The sequence below is a fragment of the Haliotis rubra genome, unplaced genomic scaffold (genome assembly GCF_003918875.1).
Source record: "Haliotis rubra isolate DU_JTF1 unplaced genomic scaffold, ASM391887v1 Scf59, whole genome shotgun sequence".
Lineage (NCBI taxonomy): Eukaryota > Metazoa > Mollusca > Gastropoda > Lepetellida > Haliotidae > Haliotis > Haliotis rubra.
This window is the reverse complement of record NW_025767290.1, coordinates 655,674-678,845: the sequence shown is the minus strand read 5'-3', so window position 1 is coordinate 678,845 and position 23,172 is coordinate 655,674. Positions and strand designations below refer to the sequence as shown.

Here is a 23,172-nt window from a genome sequence, read left to right as displayed (position 1 = left end):
AAGATTCTTGACTGAGACTGGCGCTATCTCTCGCCTTCTCTCGCACTGACTAATATAAAAGTCTACCTGCTAACGTAACAACAGAACAAATGAACACACTTCAAGAAGTTCAAAGTGCAGCTGCTTTGAATATATTTAGATGGTCCAAATTCACTCACACTTCACCACTTCTAAGGGAACTCCAGTGACTTCACGTGTGGTTTTCAAGATCCTCCTCATGGCCTACATATGTTACAGCCATGATATGTTACAGCCATGATATGTTACAGCTGAATGATACTGCATTCTGCACCTGAACAGAGAAACAGCTGTCCCAATGTGAACAACGTTCCATGCCGCCGTGGGAAACAACACAGATGGTCACACATTAAGCCCAGGCGGTTTACACTTACCATGAACACCTGGTGTCATCAATGCTTTTCAGAGATCATTCATATAATTTTCACAGATATTTTCCATTTTACTGCCAATGGAATCTTTAGATAGTCGAGATTGGTTATTCTCTGCGGTTTACGTGTAATAACTGGCACTTTGCATTATCTATATCTATAGTGTAGATGCTTCCTAGAATTAACCGTCATAAGAACAGATACATCTCTTAAGTAATAATCATATGTAATAACTCTCCTGTGTCAGACATGTGAGCAAATCGATAGACTGTGTATAATTGGGTGTCAGCCGAAAACATGATGGGAAACAACTGAATACTTCCATGTGTTACAATGTCTGGCTTGGCCATTTGTCATATACCGAAGCAATCACCGTTCTCTACGATTTAAGTGCAAACAAAAAGTTGAAATGTTGTGCCCTTTGTATATCCATAGCGAATTCAGGCGTCTTTGGTTGATAACATTTATGGTTAATTCAGTCATTGGTAAAAAGATATATATGACAGGTTATATACAGCATGGAAGGATTCACGAGTTCACGTCAAAATGCCAGTACTGTTTGACGCATAAAGAATCCTTCAGCAACATAATTGGCACAGTATTAAGGGGCGCAAGGGCCACTGAGATCACGGCAGTTAATGCTATAATTGTTCCGGGCAAAATCGACACTTACTCCAATGTATGAGGTCGCCAAGTATTTTATTAGTATTTCAAGTGAAACTCCCTTGCATTACTACTACTACAACTACTACGTCTAATACTACTACTGCTACTTATTACTACTAGTTGCTACTACAGTAACTACTACTACTACTACCACGTTTACTGCTATTACTACTACTGATGCTTATTACCTCTACTTGCTGACTAATAATACAGCTTACTTCTACTACTACCACACTTACTACTATTACTAATACATCTACTACCACTACTACTATTACAAATACATCTACCACCACCACCACCACCACTACTACTACTACTACTACTACTACTACTACTACTACTACTACTACTACTACTACTGCTGAAGCGACTTTCTACTACTACTGCTTCTACTACTACTATTAATCCTACCCCTGACTGCTGCTGCTGCATACTTCTACTAATATTGCTACTACTACACACTACTATTTATATTGCTTACTACTACTGCAGCTGCTTACTACTGCTACTACTACTGTTACGAACTACTACTACTACTACTACAACTACAACTACAACTACTACTACTACTACTACTACTACTACTACTACTAGTGTTACTAATGTTGCTGCTGCTCTTGCTACTTACGTATGCTACTGCTGCCGTCATGATAACTTAAGGCTGAAATCTTGCCGATGTCACTTACTCACTCACTCTACTACTACCATTATTACTACTACTGCTACAAATACGAATACATCTACTACTACTACTACATCTTCAACTACTACTACTACTACTACTACTACTACTACTACTGATAATAATTAAAATGCAACCCGTAAAGTTCGGGGTTAGAATTAATCTTCAGGAATCCATGCTTGTCGTAAGAGGCAACCAACTCGGTCGGGTAGTCAGACTCGCTGACTTGGTTGACACATGCCATCGCACCCCAACTGCGTAGATTGATGCCGATGATGTTGATCACTGGATTGTCTGGTCCTGACTCGATTATTTACAGACGGCCGCCATATAGCTGGAATATTGCTGAGTGCGGTGTTAAACAACAAATAAAACAACCAACCAGTTAACATTTAGGCGACCCATATCAGTGGGTGAACAGCGGCTCAATTCGGGAAGGGCCTGACTGATTATGACCATAAGACGCCGAGCGTTTCATGAAGTATGACTTAGTGTCCCTTGAAGCCCTGCTTAACCCCGCCAGATAGATGACCTTAGAGACACGCAAATGTCCGCGTGGCACCACAAATTTCTCAAGTTCGTTTCATCATAGCGACGAAAAAAACGTATCAAGACAGATCTGATCTGGCCATGAATTTTATTTGGTTAAACGATGTGAACATCAATCAGATATCATCAACTCATTTGAATTTATCAGAAGTAATAATCCTGGCAGAGAAAATCCTTTGGAGCCCAGAATAGTTGGCATTTACGTAGGTCGGCATGGCGAGTGCAGTCTCTTATCGCGAAAACGGTATTGCATAAAGTCCGTGGAACTAGATCCCTCAACATCTGGAGTGACCACTACAGCCAGCTTAAAAGATGACAACAGGAAGAGACCATCTGTCGTGATTGACAGGGCGACCGGCAAGAATCCCTCTTTATGATGCAGGCTTATTTCTGGTGACCTTCCCCTTCATGAACTGTTATGGAAGTCATTAGTTCTTAAATCCTGGTTTTGCCAGTGTAGCGGGAGTGTAAGGACTATCACCTGGCTTTTACTGACACATAGGAAGGCACACCAAGACACAAAGTGCGCATTTAAGAATACACAATAAGCAATACATCCCTCATCTATGAGAAACATCGGCTGAGTCTCCTGTAGAGTTCCCACTGATATACAAGCATGTGTTTATCATGCACTATCAGCGAGTCACAATACCAGGTATTCGCTTGGTCGAGGCAAACCTAATTGTACGATATTTCTGTTGGTCGTATCTATACATACAATACAGGTGAGCTGAGGTGATATGGGGTTTAACGTCGTGCTTGAGAATATTTCGCTCATATGACGACGTGCATGCGTGTGTATGTGTATGTGCGGCTGCTTGTACTAGCCCAGACTTAAGCTGCTTTTATAGTGCTAGCCCACTGAGATACCATGCCGCAGTGAAGCATGAATACCCCACTCAGACACATTATACTGACTCCGAACCGACCAGTCCTTGTTGTACCCACGCCCATTAATGCCGAGCGCCAGGCAGGGACCAACAAGTACCCTATTTTAACGTCTTTTGGTATGACGCGGTCGGGGATCGAACCCGCGACCTTCCGCTCTCCGGGCGGACGCTCTAACCACTACACCACGGAGGCGGTCTCATACAATACAGACTTGTACAATCATGCACGAACGGAAAACATAAATGCTTCATATAAAGTGGTGCAAATGTTAGGTTACAGAACATAATCACATGGTATTTAGTATTTCAATGTTCTATCATAAGAAATGCATGTGCACAAGCCACGCCCACGCCCACGTCCTTAACGACGCGTGGTCTAACAACTCAATTAGTAATGTCAATATCGGTAATGACTGACTGACTGACTGAGTTTGGTTTTACGCCGCTTTTAGCAATATTCCAGCAATATCACGGCGGGGGACACCAGAAATGGGCTTCTCTCATTGTACCCATGTGGGGATTCGAACCCGGGTCTTCAGCGTGACGAGCGAACGCTTTAACCACTAGACTACCCCCCCTGCCCCCGTCAATATCGGTAATGTCAATGACTACCATTTAGATGGTCAGTATTAGTAGTGACCACCCTTTGAATGATCAATATCTAGAGGGACCATCGTTTATTTTGTATATATCGTAAAACCATGTAACCACCGTTTGGACCACGATTTGAGTGGTCAATGTCGGGTATGACCACCATTTGAATGGCCAATGTCGTCGAAGACCTGATACTGTACATGTGTTATCTCAGTCCGTTTCTTACTGTTCTTCTTGGTCTAAACTCAGCACTTAATTAAGCAGTTTGGTATCTACTGTGTGATTGCACCAACCGAAAATGGTTCTTTTGTTGACGTGACGTCGCACGTGGTGATGCGTTCCTCATTACTGCCACATACCCATGTTGTGTAGACGTTTGTTTTCTTTGAGCCATGGCATTGCGTAAGCGTTATTTACAGTTAAACAAACGTGTTTTATGTTATCAAAGATAAAATGCACGTATGTGAATATCATAATTCTTGCAAAGCCCTAACATCGATCTAACTTGTGCGCTGTTAATTTACATGCATATGCCTTCATGAATATGTCCAAAAACAAGTATTAATTAATTTCCGAATAAATGCATTTTTGGTACACTTTAAATCAACCAGTTACCATTTGGCATTAGAATATTATCATGAACAATTTGTATTTCTCATTTATGAAGATAAATTGTAAAATTGCTTAGGTTTTCTGTCTCTGGGCGTTCGCTTTCATGCATACTAATATTTTGTAATATCGTGTTTAGAGTATGATTTTCGAAAATCTCAACCCGTGTCTCTATTATAATTATTTGTTAAAAGACATGTATTCACGTATTTAGATACCAATACAATGCACACTATGCACACTACTTATCGATTGTAATTACCTCTGTACTCAATGCCACTTACGATTCCTTGTGGCACTATTCCAAGCTTATGATTACAAAGTGGTATAAATCTTATGTTTTGTTAGATATGTAGTCCAATGATCGTCACTATTGTTATCTAGCTATTGTTGACGAAATGTACCAGTCGTACAGTTCGTGAACGTGAAAATGTTTTTAAAGTAACTGAGGCAAAACGTTTTTCAAACAAACCTCCCAAGTGGTTCAAGGTAAAACCCTTAAATATCAATATTTAACCCTCCAGTTCCGTCTGTGTATCCGGATCCGTTGTTTCCAGAAAGAGGAATGTGATGCTACTCCGCGTCCAGCTGTTGTCTTAGACCCACACAATAACAACAGCACATGACTCCTGAACCTTTCCCAACAGTGTTTCGTGATGTAATTGCGTGTAACCTTGATAAGCCATGAAACTCGTTTGATAGACAGTCTAAAACAAACGAAGACTAATGGCATGCACTGCACGGAAATGTATACATTTTAAGTTGGAGAGTGAGCGTATATTATTCTTTCGTCAGCAATTGTTCTTCAATGTCTTCTAGACATTCACTTCTTGAATGTCTGATAGAATGTAAATACGTTCTCTACGAGGGTCAATTCATGGGTAGTTTCCAGTGCTTATAGACTACGGGCGATATTCAGATAGAACCTTTGGTTAGGATGAGCGGATCCTGGCAAACTTAAGGGTGGGACGTTTGCATAGTGAACTACGGGAGCCTAAAACGACTTTTCCCCCCTATGCATCCTGGATTAATCGTTGATTAGTTAGATATATATATACTGAACATCATTGAAAACGCACCAGTCTAAAGTTATCCATTTTTTCATCAAGATGGATTTCAGCATGACAATGATCAATGAATATAACTAACATGAAGTTGAAGGGCATGTCCAGTTGAAAAAAATGCTTTAGAAACAAATTCCTGTCCACAGTATGACTCTTAATTCCAAATTGCATCAACATGCAGCCACGCCATGCCGAGGTTAACACCTCACGAAAGAGAACGTGCACTAGGCATGATTCAGGTTGGCACCAGCAGCAGGGACATTGCTCGACAACTTGGACTTGGCCACTCCACCTTCGTTAGGCTTCATAGACGACACCAGTAGACAGGCAGCACCCGTGACCTTCAATGACCTTGGCTACAACGTGTTACGACGCTCCATCAGGATCGCCATATTGACCTTGTCCATATCAGTGATTGAACACTGCCGACTGCCAGGACTGCTGCACTTGTTCAAGGTTGACGTGGGGGTCATCAGCGCTGACTCCATGCGACGCCGTCTACATGCTACAGGCCTCCATGCTCGACGTCCTTACGTTGGACCAATTGTGACTGACAGACACCGTAATGAGCGTATACAATGGGCTAGCAGGCACTTTCAGTAAATGTTACAACAATGGCATGGTGTGATAGTCACTGACGAGTCACGTCTTCATCTACATAATGCTGACGTGTTTGGCGTAGTCGTGGTGGACGTTATGCTGATGAGTGTGTGGTTCAGACAAGCTTTTGGATTGTGGGAGCGTCATGGGCTAGGGTGGAATAAATTACAATCACAGGACTGCCTTCATGTCTGTCAAGGGAGAGTTAATGCCCTTTATTACCGTGAGCAATTTCTTCAGAATCACATCGTATCTGTCTTCAATCACCACCACGATGTCCATACTTTTCAACAGGACAACGCACGGGCAGACACAACAAGACTTTCCATGCAGTATCTGGCCCAGCAACACATCCAGGTTATTCATTCGCCCGCTCAGTCGCCAGATGTATCCCCCATGGAGAACTTGTGGGACGAAATTGGTCAAAGTCTTTCGCGGCGACAACAGATGCGAAACATCCGGGAACTTGATGCTGCACTACTGCAGAATTGGAATGCGATCTTCAAGAACTCTATTCGGACGCTTATTGACTCAATGAGGAGACGTTGAACTGCATGTGTCAATGCAAATGGCGGTCACACGCGATATTGACTTTTCGATTTGACCCCACTTGTGTTTGATCCTTTCTGACTCTGGAACATTTCAATGAATGAGCTTCTTTTCTGTGTTGTTGTTTTTGTCAGTCGTCCATCTGTTATTATCCACTCAAAAATATCAATTCCTTACACGTGCTTTTAATAATCTGAACTTTTATAAGTGGTGCGTTTTCAATGATGTTCAGTATATCACACAATCCAGTGCTCAAAAGCATGAGCATCGATCTACGCAATTGGGATATGATGGCATCTGTCAACCAAGTCAGCGAGCCTGACCATCCGATCAGCTTGTATTAGTCGCCTCTTACGACAAGCATTGGTTGCTGAAGACTAATTCTAACCCGGATCTTCACGGGTATATATAAACGAAGTGATACAAAATATATGCTACCTCAAAGTCTAATGCAGATGCGATTAACAACCATTGAAACGAGCCGTATTAGAAACGATGAGTATGTCCATTCATATCGTAAATAGCAGCGTATATGTGTCTGTGAATCGCCTCCTCCTTGAACGTATCAATATGAATAATGTTATCCTAAACCTGACAATTTCACACAATCAAATGAATTATGTTACCCTAAACCTGACAATTTAACACAATCAAATGAATAATGATATCCTAAACCTGACAATTTCACACAATCCAGATGAAAAATGTTATCCTAAACCTGACAATTTCACACAATCAAGATAAATAATGTTATCTTAGACCTGACAATTTCACATAATCAAATGAATAATGATATCCTAAACCTGACAATTTCACACAATCCAGATGAAAAATGTTATCCTAAACCTGACAATTTCACACAATCAAGATAAATAATGTTATCTTAGACCTGACAACTTAACACAATCAAAATAAATAATGTTATCTTAGACCTAGCAATTTAACACAATCAAGATCAATAATATTATCCTAAACCTGACAATTTAACACAATCAAGATGAATAATGTTATCCTAAACCTGACAATTTAACACAATCAAGATGAATAATGTTATCCTAAACCTGACAATTTCACACAATCAAGATAAATAATGTTCTCTTAGGCCTGACAATTTCACATAATCAAATGAATAATGATATCCTAAACCTGACAATTTCACACAATCAAGATGAATAATGTTATCATAAACCTGACAATTTCACACAATCAAGATAAATAATGTTATCTTAGACCTGACAACTTAACACAATCAAAATAAATAATGTTATCTTAGACCTAGCAATTTAACACAATCAAGATCAATAATATTATCCTAAACCTGACAATTTAACACAATCAAGATGAATAATGTTATCCTAAACTTGACAATTTCACACAATCAATCAAGATCAATAATATTATCCTAAACCTGACAATCAATTGCAAGATGAATAATGTTATTCTAAACTTCACCATTTCATGCAACCAACATCAATAATGTTATCCTAAATCTGACAATTTTACACAATCTTCAAAACCAAACGAATAAATAAAACATATCCAGATTCCTCCCCAAATCCTCCCTTGAAATATTTGACCATGATAGATGATGTTCATGGTGATGATGATCATATGGCTATGATGACGCGTGTATGTATATAGCCAAGGTGATAACATTTGTACCCAGTCTGTGAGTACACTGTTAAAACGTTGCCATGATGCCATTGGTAGGCTAATGTCGTTACCAGAGGAGCCGTTGGGAGGGAGAGAGTTTAACTCACTGATGTTTTGCAAACGACTACATTTGCTCTAAAAGATAAGGTAAAATTAAGAAATAACCTCTGGGAACTAAAATAATAGAAATCTAGAAACCGGTTTTGTGCCTGATCCCGAGGTTGTTTATACAGATCTAGATCCCAATGGGATTAGTATGGGTAAAATCAGTTAATGGTATATTTCCATCAGCACTTAGACGTACCGGTCTTCGGTACACTCGCACGCGTCTTTCAAGGACATATTAAAAGGTTTTCAACAGGGCAGACAAGACAAATACTTGGCTTCATCGGGGGCGGTGAGGTAGCTTAGTGGTTAAAGCGTTCGCTCGTCACGCCGAAGACCCGGGTTCGATTCCCCACATGGGTACAATGTGTGAAGCCCATTTCTGGTGTCCCCCGCCGTGATATTGCTGGAATATTGCTAAAGGCGGCGTAAAACCAAATTCACTCACTCACTCACTCACTTGGCATCATTGACGAATGTTATGATTTATGAAAACACGATGTAGTCGGAATCCTACAATCGGAATCAGAATCAGCTTGATGTGTTGGGTTTTTTAAACGGAAAATGTTTTTGTCACTATTTCTCAATATATAAAGATTCAGTTTGTTGTAAGTTGGCAACAAGGCCCTTCACTCCGTGTTCAATGTGTATTAAATGGAAAGCTCCGACACGGGTCGTGTATGTTTACAGACTACTATATGCTTTAGGATGAAATCTGATATTCGAAAACAGTCTGCTTATCCTGGTAGCCTGGGGACACAACTCACTCCGTGACACCAGACCCGTAAGGTGGAACTGATAAAGTCCAACCCGGGCGCATATTACGTATATACAGTCAGAAAATTGGCTCTGACGTCAATACATATTGTGGTATAACCATGTTGACCCACCTCGTATGCCTTTGTGTAATAATGTTTTGGCGTCGTGAATTATTTTTTTTTTAATGTTTCAGATTTATTTCTTATGAAGAACATCACTACAGAAAACATACATATTTAATCATTTGAATTATATCTCAAAGCATAACAATAACAGAACAGACATCATAAATTAACATTGACGTCAACATTCAATAACCTGATATAATTATTATGCTGACAGCAACATCTGAATGATCCCACATGATCCCACATCAAGTGTTGAAGGACCCCAAGGGTCGTGAAATAATGACGCTTGTCTTTCTCTAACTTTGTCATGGATATTAGGGAGACGTAGTGATTCTGAGAAGTTTATGTCCTTTTGTATATTATGGATTTTTTACTAAAAAAATTCGACTGATCGGGATTGTCAGGCACGATGACATAGTTTGTTGTGTCAGCATGACCCGATGGAATTGCTATTTGCTCATGTTTTCTGTCACTGGTTTTCCTACGTAGGTGGAAATAGTAAGGATGATTTACTTTGTTGACAATATTCTGTGGCTTTAAGTAACATTCACCCATAACTCACGCCTTGATATTCATTGTTATATTGGAAGCAGAATGAATGTGCCAACATTTGAGGCTATCGCCTTTGTTGTTTTTAGAGTTGTTGGTTCATGTGTGTTAGCTCCCATTTTTCCTAAAACCCCTGTTTCCTGTTTTCCAGGTATCGCCGTCTCGGCCAGTACGTTCACCATCACGGCTATGAGCCTCGACAGATGTCTTGCCATCCGCCACCCAGTCGCCATCAGAAGACTGAGGACAACCACCTTCGTCCGCATCCTCATCTTCTGTGTGTGGACGTTTTCCTTGCTCATCATGGTGCCTCTTCCAATCATCAGACGGACTGTGACAGAAGAGATCCTTCCTGGACAGTCCCTTATATTCTGCATTGAGGAGTGGCCTTCATTTGCTCACAGGCGAACGTACGACATCGCCATACTTCTTATCGTGTACATCATTCCTGGGATCATCATATCAACGTGTTATATTCTCATGGGCAAAAGGTTATGGGTGCCAGACAAGGAATTAAACCGAGATTTGTACCGTTATCCTATACAACGAGAACCTATATGCCGTATGCATCGTTTGACGACGGGACGGCGGAGGTTGGCGAAGTTGTGCATCGCTGTTGCTGTTATGTTTGCTCTATGTTGGCTTCCGTATTACATAGTGACGACATATTTGGACTTCCGACCTGACTTGGATGCGGCGGACATCGTCCACTTCACCCTTCTTCTCGGACATCTTCATAGCGCGTCTAACCCCGTGCTTTATTGTTTTTTACATAAAACATTCAGAAGATACCTAAGGAAATTCGTCTTCTGCGGATATAGATTAAATCCTTCGAAAATGATTAGCAAGGTGAGAAAATCGTTTTCTTCTTCTTCGTCTTCTGCCAATACAAACAACTGAATATGTCCAAGGCATGGTTGATAGCTACAACATCAACTCGTGCCTCCAGGATAAGGCATGGTTGATAGCTACAACATCAACTCGTGCCTCTAGGATATGAGACAGTTAGTAATTAAGGGTCCAGCCATGTAACTCGACCATTATTTTTGTAATATTCTTACAATGAGCGTACTAAAGATTTGGGACTTCCTGTTCCGAAAGCGCAGGATAAAGGCTGGTTAAATATATTGCTAGCTGAATGTTTGTATGTTAATCTACACGCAACAACATTCAAAAATATTGTTCAAATACTCAACGATTTGTTAAAGCTTACATTTTTTATAAATCCGGTTAATGGTTTGCGTTGTTGAGACTAAGTGGTATAGATTTTGTTACCCAGATGATTGAGTAGGGTCTAATGGCGCCTCCGGCAATGTTCCAAGAATATTTACACCCAGACTGCCTGAATGTGCATGTGGTACATGACCGAAAACCTTTAAAAGGGACTCAGAGAGGATTAGGTGCCCTTATGTTACCCTATGAAAGATAGTAGGTTCAATAGTACATGTTACTCTGACACCTTGTAGGAACGATACAAACAGGTGTACCTTGAACATCACGTTAAAAGTTTTACAGCTGGTTAAAGCGCAAGGTAATATTCAGGAATCACATGACTCGCTGTAGGGGGTGAGTTGTGGTTTATTCAGGATTTCTTAGTCATATATCTATCAGCCCTGAAACACACATAACATTCTTAGAGACATTAACACATCACAATTAGTTTATCACAATTAATTATGTAGTCTAACAATTACACATGTAAACTATACAAATTGTCAAGGGAAATGGTAATCACATGAAACTATATGCACAATGTTGGTTGTGCCACCAAGGGAGATAATTCAGTGCCAAACAAAAACATTTTGCCCAAGTAATGTAAAAATTAAAACAAGAGGTACACATACATCGACAGACAATAAAGTTCACAATTAACATGACATACAACCAGATAACTATTTGGTAATCCTCCAAGGCTACCCGAAAGGTGTACATAAAAAATAGAAATATACTGACATCTTACCCATTTGTGTAAATAGAGCCTTAATGATTAGACCATGATGCGCTGTTACATGAGTTAATATGTGACCTGCCAATTACAAACATCATTCATCATTGTGACAATTCATTTACCATCACTCACGATCTCCGTTCATACAATGCAAAGAAAACCATTGTATGCATATACAGAGGGAAAGCTGAGCACAATGGCTGCTCATACAGAACATTCAGCAACATGATGCTTTCACCAATATTTTTTGTTCTCCACTCACATAACACACAGAAAACCATTGAACATACATACATTTAGAAAACTGAGGAAAATGGTTGTGAAAATAGAACAGTACTTACAATGTTATTTGGTTTCACATGAGTTATAATACAATACAACATGAAGTTTGGCTTTAACGTAATTTACCAACTTTAACTAGTGTACAACATTGCCCTATATAACAAATTACCAAATAACATTTAAAATGCAAGTAATTTAATGAAGTTATAAAAGAACAACTATACTTGAACCTATTTTAATGTGAAAGTATTTAACTGACCTGTTTGATGTTGTCTATTTACCAGTGGACCTTGTTCCCTTGTTACTGTGCTGTGATATACTGAAGTATTATTACAGGGGTACCCGGATCGGTGCATGGGAATTATGGGAATTTTAAATTAGCCAATTGGGAGCTACGAATTAGGGTCAGGTGATAAACAATAATCCAAAATGAGACCATACTCTTGATCCAGCATTTTTCTGAATCATAAACATAATAGAAACGTTTCAGATGAATGAAATGCATCTGAAAGACATAACAAACATAACCAAATGTCAATATGATTGACATATACATAAAACCACAAACATTAGAACACTACCACCAACCTTCAATATTTTTAGTGACCTTTTTATGACTTATATACATGTTTTTCTTATTTTACTTGTAAAGAATAAAACACTGTAACACCATTTTATATAATATAGTTATAAAATAGTTCTATACAAACAAACCAAACTGATTGTTAAAAAACATGAAAAATGTCTCTGCTACAAAAGCACAGAAAAGAACGATACGTACAACTAAACGCATACAGCGGTAAAAAGTGAGCCGTTTACATTATTGCAAGACATGTCTGCTAAAATCTGGCTCAGATTTATAATTTCATCATTATCCTGCGTTTATGATTCACACATGATTTGATGACGATGCGGGGTGAGCGTGTGTGCTCCAGCCTGTTCACAGGTCTATTTCTTTTATATCATTAACTAACGTGAGGATTCGGGTTAGAATTGGTCTTCAGCAACCCATGCTTGTCGTAAGAGGCAACTAACGGGATCGGGTGGTCAGACTCGCTGACTTGGTAGACACATGTCATCGGTTCCCAACTGCGCAGATCGATGCTCATAATGTCGATTACTGGATTGTCTGGTCCAGACTCGATTATTTACAGACCGCCGCCATATTGCTGGAATATTGCTTAGTGCGGCGTTAAACACCAACCAACCATCCAACTATATGACATTAGATGGATGCGTAATGTGAACTTGGCGACTGCACAACATCGTCTACTGTTGCTTTGCTCTTTCATTTGCACAAGACCAGATCAAGTTGCGCACCTTCCAGAAAGCATTAACTGATGACAACAATTATCATTTCGCTAAAACAGGGCTTAAGGCGATTCCCAGAAAGGAGTGTCCTCCTTTACAACAAATACTGTCCTTTCATCGGTCTGATTTTAGAGACATCTCAACTAAATACCATCGGATCTTGAAAAATGTTGTTTAATTTGACACTAAAGGTTGCTTTCTTAGACGAGGTGGGCGATTTATCATGGCACGGTTTCGACTATGTGACTCATTTGATTTAAAACACATGAATGTCCCCAAGGCGGTTGAATGACTTTAATTGATTCTTATCGCTCACATTTGATGATGTGCAGTGTCACTTATTTAAGGGCTCTTTTCGCCACCCGCGAAATTACATTTATTCGATCGTCGTCCTCATGCTTGGAAATACCCACTTACCAGATCCATCGATAGCTTCTCACCAAACCTTTAACTCTGATCCAAAATTCAGATGATACAAAAAAACAAAGAAGAAAAACAAAACAAAAAAACATATAAATGGCATTGTTAGAATAACTTTAACGCACAACACTCTCCATGAATGTAGGCCTTGTTTCATTCTCAGCTGTGTTTCAATCAGTTGTTTCTTAAAATGAAGCCCCATCTATAATATGACTTACAGTTTTAATGTGTCTCTACTTCATTTTCTCATGTTGAAGAACAAATGAAAAAACACTTATGTGGACGTCTGTTTTATTGTCGCAAGGATCACGTATATTATGATGGCGATGTTATTTGACATCTTTGGTCATTGCATAACAAGTGTATCACGTATATTATGATGGCGTTGTGATTTGACATCGTTGGTCATTGCATAACAAGTGTATCACGTTTATTATGATGGCGTTGTGATTTGACATCGTTGGTCATTGCATATGTGCAGAAACTGTCCCATTATGTACACATCCGAATTGAAAAGACCGTTGTATGTGCTACGGTACATTCATTCATTCATTCATTCATTGGGTCGACCATTGCATTGTGCTACAGCCCATCTGGCATTTACCTTTGATGTACGTTTGTTCATCAGAATTGTACTGACTGAGTTTGGTTTTACGCCGCTTTTAGCAATATTCCAGCAACATTACGGCGGGGGACACCAGAAATGGGCTTCACACATTGTACCCATATGGGGATTCGAACCCGGGTCTTCGGCGTGACGAGCCAACGCTTTAACCACTAGGCTACCCCACCGCCCCCATCAGAATTGTAAATTGTTTTTGTAGGTTTTGTTTCAAACTCGGAAAACTAGTAACCTTGGAGAACTAATATCAAACCAGGATATACTTATATTACAGGTATATCTCTTACAAGGGTTCAGGGTAGTTGGGCCGAACCAAAACCAAACGTAACCTGCTATGTATTTAGAAAATAATATGTGAAATGTTGTTCTTCCTTCGAGGGAGCATATATTTTGAATTTGAGGCGATTTTGAAAAGAGGCGTCGGCAACAGCCTGATCTGTTTCATGTTTAGATCCATGTATAATGATTTGGAGTGACGATATCGTTACCACTTTAGTTTGTGACAAAAGCGCTCACTTCATCTTTCATAAAAGAAAAGGTAAAAAACGCTGTGAATATAAAAAGTACTGTCTCAACTCCAAACATGTATTTTTCAAGCATCGTCTACAAAGGCATATTAACACTGGAATATTATAACCTAAATTAACTCCAACATTCTTCATTCTTTTATTTCGTCCAAACAACAAACATACATATAAATAGTCCTGAATTCCTGCTGTCAAAAACAATATACTCAATCCTTTTTGTTCGTGATAAAAATTCCTTAAAAGTAAAAAACACTTCGGGTGTAATTTCCTTCCACGCTTCATCTACACTTAAGTTCCAAGGTTACTTATTGATATAACATGAAACTTCATCTCTTTGAATTCCTTCCCTCATTCATGCTTCAGCACCATCTCTGACATAAACACTCACACACACTCCCGGTAATCATATTTAGTACTGCTTCTCTGTTGTCTCGAGACCTTCCCATTAGCACGTCCTTGACGTGTCTGGTCTATGTCGGACAAACAATACTAACTGGTAGCGGCATGTCTCTCCATCTGGGAAATATGTTTAAAAGAACTAAACCTCAGATAAAACAACACAAATGTCATTTTTGGTACAAAATGCACCGAGCATCTGCCCTGTTTTAAAGGAGCAAGGCCTCGGGCACTATGGTCGATAGGTCCATCGTCCTGTTTTGCTTGGTGTGAGAAGACATGAAACTGGATGGGGTGATCTTGGCTGATTGTGGGTAGTCAAACTCCGATGGTTTGTCCTGTCCTAACGCAACAATTTTAGCTTTTATAGTGCTGACTTGGCTTTTAATAACATTCACTCATTCACTGACTATGAAATATGCTATAAAACAAAGTATAAAATTATCAGTTCTCCATGTTATCTCCCACTGGGATGCCAAGTAGTGTCTCCTTTAGACATACCAGAATCCTATAGTCATTGGTTCGAACCCGAGGTTTGCAATCATACTAATGGTAATGGTTTGACAACACTATATCACCCGTGATGGTTGTTTTCACTAAACTGACCGTTTCTCAACTTGACTGCTTCATTCAGGTGACACGACACTGCAGCTGGAATAGCCCCGAAGTTCCGACACAGCCCACTAAATTACACCTTAGACCTTTCCAGATTTCCCTTCACCCTAATCATCGACATGTGGCAATCCAAATTGTGGAACCCAAAAGGCAACCGGATATTTCTAGCCTCTCTAATTTTCTACGTTTACTACAAATTTACCACCAACCGTCAGGATTTATTTCCAGTAAGGCCACATAGTGTATTGATTATGGCGCAACATCAGACAGCAGGACCAACTGTTCTTAACTCGCCCAGTGTGAGGTTAGCACATTGCCCCAACTATGTTATAATGGGCAGTTGGTAGCGAGCGTCAAGGAGACTAATGCTGTTTTCTATGCGGCATCAACAGGAGGCTAATGCTGTTTTTTTATGCTGCATCGTCAGTGCCCATAAAACCTGAAATGCCCTTGGATGTCCACGCTTTGTGGGACAATGAGAACATTAAGTCTCTTATATACTATAAAGCACCTATTGTGACTGACTTTTACGTTGACATCATAGGTAATATGTCTTGACATAGTTGGCTGTAATGTATATATTATAATGTATCATAATAATTTTTATATATTTATCCCACACACGCAAACACATACACACGCACACTGAGACATATATGTATATTTACGTTTAAGAATATCTAACATAGCAGATGCTATCTGAAAAGCTTACCCTTGCTCTGGTAAGTCCGATTGTGAATTATTCATCTTTCATGTATTTTCATATTAAATTCTTCTGATGTACCTGTGTGATAAGGAAACTAAATGATCACCTGTGTTAAGAACACAACGAGTTGGTGGGCAGATTTTAAATTTGCCTCTTTAACATCAGCATTACGGTCAATTTTCAGAAAGCAGGCAGGGTCGATTGTCAACCCCAATGCAGAACAATGCACATTAAATATTGCACGGAGAGGAGTTGTGAGCTGATGCTTATAAGTTTCACAATATGATAATATGAGCACATTATCAGCGGAATTTAGAATTGACCTCTGAGTGACATGTGTATCTGCAACTGTATTGAGAAACTTTTAACACAGATGGTTGAAAACATGAACTATTTGTACCAACGTATAATTCAGTGTTCTCCTGATCTGGTGTATTTGTGACTATAAATGGAATTTTCATTATATAAACGGGATTAAACTCATCATCTACCAGTAGAAAATGCATCAAAGTCATTCTGGTAGCTGGCATTTCATTAGAGATCCATTTCTCTTTCGACTTCCCTCAATTTTCAGCAGACACGCGAGGCGTGTGAAATGATGTCCTCATTTGCCAAATAAAGCCGTCAGAGATTATGTTGACATTGATACTAATCAGATATTGAGTTCACATAAGGAGAATGCTTATTTATAATCAAGTGCTTATTGCTTTTCCAAGATTAAGTGTAAGGGAGTGTTAATAACGATGTTATTAACCTATAAATGACGTACGGGAACATTTGTTCTATAACATTTAATAAACGTGGCCTGTATTGCTTTAATATCTCGTATATCAATTACAATTGTCCCTGACATGGGGAACAGACATTTAAACCGATGAATTAGTTTATATGTGTGTCTAAATACTTAGTCTTATTGATCCCTGGCTGAGTCTGAAATCCTTTTACCGCAGTATCTGGATGGTTGGCGGAAAGGTCATGCAGTCTGAGAGTAGGCAATGATTGGAAAACATACCACGCAATTATGTCGCCTTAATTGAAACTTATTTTCGGACACATATTGATTGAAAGTCCCATTTGGACGTTTATTGCGATTTCTAAACGATTTACAGAAAGGGCGTCTTATTAACCAATTTATTTCAAACAACTTCTGAGGTAATATTGCTTTTATGGTTCGCTCAACCTGTTGTAAGGGTAGAGATCCTAGGTGGAAGTATAAATTTATTAAATATTTCGGAACACTCATGCGCCATTATTACCATCAGTAAAGGAGGGACTTGAACCCACTTTGAACATATTTAAAGTATGTCACCTGTAGGGGGTTAAAAATACGTAATGAGCTTACTCGACAAAAAGGGACTAAGGTATGTTCTTAAGCAAGTATGTTATAATAGCAAAGCGGCGTGTTATGAGGTCATTGACCTAATAGTGTTCTTCCAGACAAGGAACAGAAGGCGTTGCTGAGTTATTGAGCGCTCACTTCCTTCAGAACGCGTGATTACCTGCACAATAAACACACCGTGTTTTGGGAGGCATTCCAGAAGAGGGGTGTAAACATGTTAGTAGCATCACATGGTGTGTGGAGAATCATTTGAATGGTTAGAGAGTAATGGTCCTTTTCCTTGCTTTCATGTACCTCTTAATCTTCCTGCTGATGGATATGAATATGAGAGGCTTGTAGTGAACCTATAGTTTGAATCAAGTCAAGCGTAAATGTAGTCAAAATCCACTTCTTTGTACCTGCCATTAGGCAATAGGTATTGTATTTCACTTTCTTGATTAATTCTTTAACCTTCCAGTCTTCTTGCTCTAGTTGGGGCACGAGTTTGAGGCCGCAATTGGCTTTGTAGAGTTTTGGGACAGAAATCAGTGATCACAACTTGGAATCCCATACTCTTGTGAGAATTTAGAATCGGTCCCTTGTAGAATAGTTTGTCTATGACCACTAAAAGACGATCTGGTGTTATGTTCTGAGATTTGTCCATTTGTGTCCTGGTTAAGATTGGTAGCTGGCATGCTGGTGTAGATTATTAAACAAATCATGAACTGTAGAAGTAGCAGTAGCAGTAGTCGTAGTCTGACTGACTGACTGAGTTTGGTTTTACGCCGCTTTTAGCAATATTCCAGCTACATCACGGCGGGGGACACCAGAAATGGGCTTCACTCATTGTACCCATGTGGGGATTCGAACCCGGGTCTTCGGCGTGGCGAGCCAAGGCTTTAACCACTAGGCTACCCCACCGCCCCAGTAGTCGTAGTGGTAGTGATAGTAGTAATAGACGTAGTAGAAGTGATAGTAGCCGTTGCAGTCGTCGTAATAGTAGTGATAGTAGTTGTAGTCCCGTATTGGGTGCTAGTAGCAGTAGCAGTAGTGGTAGAAGCAATAGTAGAAGTGGTAGTAGTAATAGTAGTCGTAGAAGAAGTACTAGATGTAGCATTAGTGTTGTCCTGGTGGTATTATTAATGTATAAGCAGCAGTAGTTGGATGTTGTTGTGGTAGGAGAAACAGTGGTAGTAGTAGAAATTGTGGTGGTGGTGGTAGTAGTAGTAGTAGTAGTAATAGTAGTAGTAGTAGTTATAGTAGTAGAAGCAGTAGTAGTAGTAGCAGTGGTAGTAGTAGCAGTAGTGGTAGAAATTGTGGTGGTGGTGGTGGTGGTAGTAGTAGTAGTAGTTGTAGTAGTAGTAGTAATAGTAGCAATGGTAGTAGTAGCAGTAGTGGTAGAAATTGTGGTGGTGGTGGTGGTAGTAGTAGTAGCAGTAGTAGAAGCAGTAGTAGTAGTAGTAGTGGTAGAAATTGTGGTGGTGGTGGTAGTAGTAGTAGTAGTAGAAGCAGTAGTACTAGTAGTAGTAGTAGTAGTAGTAGCAGCAGTAGTAGTAGTGGTAGAAATTGTGGTGGTGGTGGTAGTAGTAGTAGTAGTAGTAGTAGTAGAAGCAGTAGAAGTAGTAGTGGTAGAAATTGTGGTGGTGGTGGTGGTGGTAGTAGTAGTAGTAGTAGTAGTAGTAGTAGTAGTAGCAGTAGTAGTAGTAGTAGTAGTAGTAGTAGTAGTAGTAGTAGTAGTAGTAGTAGTAGTAGTAGAAGCAGTAGAAGTAGTGTCCTCGGCGTGTGTTTGCGAATAACTGTCAAGTAGCGATGGTATCAGGTGTTATCAAATGGACAGCGTATCCTGCCCCACGGGTGGCACCCATCACAAACATATGCAAAGGCAAAGCAAATGTTCAGAAGGCGTGAACATATGTGAACTGCAAATGTGGAATTAATTAATCTTTCCAGTAATTCGTTGACTTATATTTATCCCCCTTGTCGATGACCACTTAAGTCATTTTACAACACTAATATGTTTAAGTGTCATAAAGGATTATGACATACCCTACATGCATGATGATATTATATTAATAATATAATTAATAATACCTATACACTATACCTTTATTGGACCCATAATTTCAATATTGAAAATGGATGCATTATGCTCATTTTTCAGGATGTGTTGTTAGTCGTGTTTGTAAGTTGGCAATGACAAGCTGTGAAAGTTCAGTTTCTACCATCACGTATCGCCAAATACAGAGGCAAACTGTAAAAATCAGTTTCCGATCTCTAAAGCCTAGTAGAATTTCACGAGTTTCTTTATATCATTGTAGTTGTTTGACTCGAAGCGTCTTTCGTCTGATTGTCTCTACAGGATGTCGTTAGCCTTACTTATGACGACTTCACTTGCTGAGTATATACCAGAATATTCTATTATTAACACAATAATGACAAACCCACGACTATTTAGTCAATGCATTTTTGGATGTCTTTGTTCTGATACAAAAGACTTTCTGTTTCTCAGGTGATGTTTTCCCGCCCCTTCACGAGTCATAGTTACCGTTCGAGGTCGTCACTCCACAGCTCATTCCGTGACTCTATGAGAGGTACGAACATCCGCCTGACGGCGACCAGAGTGGCCCTTGACCGTCACAGAGGAGTAGAAACAAGGTCGGATGGGAGCTGGCACAAAGCTTCTTTTCTTTCTGGCTCTCGCTCGGACTCCCACTCCAGTTCTGCCGACATGGAACGCGGCAACCGGAACCAGCTGCAGGTACCCCGTGCCGGAAGACCCCTGTACACAGCCTCGTTCCGATCTCACCGCAGGAGACGATCCGACATGGAGGATTCCTTCAGCAGCTCCTGATTCAAACGTGATGAGATATTTGACTTGTGCTTCTTGTGAATTGTATTTTATATCCAAATAATGGATCTGTGATACCATGTTCTTCTTTCTTTGTTGTTTGATATTACATTTGTATTACATTTGTAAGCGACGGGTTCAACATTCATTCAGGAGACAGTACAGGAATTATGAAGCGTCTTTGTACATAATGTTACAGTTATTTTCTTTGTTTACATTTACCCATCTTTCCATTGTCTAAACATTCTATCTTGTTATTTGAGTGAATAAATATATGTCAGATATTCCGTTGTATTTATTTGCTCAAATAAAGAAGAAACATTTATATTTCTTTCTTAGTGACAGTCACCCCAGTGACCTAAATCGCCTTAATTAGCTGAACATGGACGTAACCTTGGGCAGGCTAGAAACCTATGATCGCTGGTTCGATTCCCGGTAAGCCCCGATTATGATTCTCTGTTTGTCAGCAGAATTCCGCGGTGGGCGAGCTGTCTAAGGCGCCAGGATAGTAATCCAGCGAGCTTGGAGGTGCCGGGATGGAGCCCACCTGTGAACGGGTGTCGAAAACCTTGGGAGTCAACTTTGTGTGCAGACTCTTTCAGTGTTGTCACAACCCCTAGTGTACAGTACACAACCCTGTGCACTTAAAAGAACCCACGAATCCGTTGGTAGATGACCCGATGGTGGTCACATGAATACGTGCAAACACCTAGCTAGTTGCGGGTACAGCAACGTGCAGTAAACTTGGACAAATTACTGTGACTATGTGTCCCAGTCCACCCATCTGTGAATGGGTACCACGTAAGGATGGAAAAGCCACATTAACTCGGTGCGCCTAGTAGGCAGCAAGAATTGTATGATCCCCAGGGAGTTGAGATTGAAACATACGATGTGCCGTTGTGATGGACATCCAATGATCGAGGGAAAACAAAGCGTCTTTGAGCAGTTGTACTGGATATCGGCGCTATACAAATGTTCGTATGTATGTATTTATGTATGTATGTAATTCCCTTGCCCATGGGTTTCACGAAAGTGGTAAAAGTCTGAGACCTGCACCGCTTCGGGCTTTCCTCACGCATTAAGCTGTGATGTTACTGGAATATTGTTAAAATGATGTTAAACCTTACCTCCCTCACTACTCCACGTCCTGAACCTAATGGATAATACTATATCAACAAGTTGTCAAGTGAAATCCAAGTATATGGATGCATCCCATTTGGTATGAAGTATTCAAGAACTAATCTGAATGCAAGATTACGAATACACGTTTGCCCATAACAAGCATTGAGTGCAGTAAGGGTTTCCGTCCATACACGCGAGGCTGTTAATTCCAGAAGACTAATTTATTATATATAGTTTAATTAGACAAATGCACACGTCTGGATGCATCACGCACTGAATGCTTCGTCTAGGGTTACCTCCTAAAAATGAAATTCAAATTGACTAATATTTTACATTTCTTGCACATTTCCATCCCTACATTTGCGTTACTACTGGTATTTATCCAGTTCTGACAAGGTTACTGCAGACATATGTCACAAAATCAATATCACAAAATTCTCTAATGTTGGTTTAGCACCATTCTGAACACTTTTGTTTTGTTTGTTTGTTGTGTAACATTGCCCTCAACAATATTTCAGCGATATGTAAATAATCAAGTCAATCCAGTGATCAACATCATGAGTATCGATCTACGCAATGATGACATTATCAACCAAGTCAGCGAGCCTGACTACCCGATCCCGTTAGTCGTGTCTTACGACAAGCATGGGACTAAAGGCATCGAAGCCCACTGGGCCACTCGTCCCCCACTTGGCTCATTAACCCACCTTAACAGCAAAACCACTCCAAAAACTAAACTTAATGATCCCAAAGTTTTAAATTGAATAATATGAACAAGTATTTTTTACCACATAGCGTTGGGTCGTAATTTACAATTACCTTGTCTCTCAGGTTAATTTGTGAAAGGATATTAGTTCTTAACCTCATAAAATCTTAGCACTAGATTTGTGCAACATTGTCAGATCAAAGGCTCCTTTCTTAGACCCTTCAGCTTTATTGTGTTATGTTTGTGTTCCACCAATTCCCAAACGCCAAATGAATGAAATTTGGGCGCAAGATTTGTAGCCCCTCTTTGCTGAATATATCTGACTTAATAAGGAATCTCTGTGTGAAAACATTATGCAAGATTAAAGGAACATGTCCTGGAACAGAGGAAAACATTAATAATAGCATCTTCATCTCTTTGTTGATACCCTTTGTGGAGCGGTAATGATTTATGAAATATTTAATGAAAATGCCACGTTCCTGAATCTTATTCGGTTTCATGGCACGACCAGTAGGCGTGAACATAATTTCATTTCCAGACATCCCAAGTAATTTATGAGATC

At 39.8% G+C, this 23,172-nt stretch overlaps 1 protein-coding gene across 1 annotated transcript in view; it reads left to right on the top strand.

Moving 5' to 3' along the window:
* The window catches only part of LOC124255047 (gastrin/cholecystokinin type B receptor-like), an 82,960-nt gene extending 61,891 nt beyond the window's left edge, over positions 1–21,069 (top strand). The window contains exons 3-4 of the mRNA XM_046688884.1: positions 9,941–10,638; positions 20,444–21,069. Coding sequence (XP_046544840.1) covers positions 9,941–10,638; positions 20,444–20,785 — 1,040 coding nt within the window. The 3' untranslated portion in view covers positions 20,786–21,069. The remainder of the gene's footprint in view (positions 1–9,940; positions 10,639–20,443) is intronic.
* Positions 21,070–23,172: the final 2,103 nt, after the last annotated feature.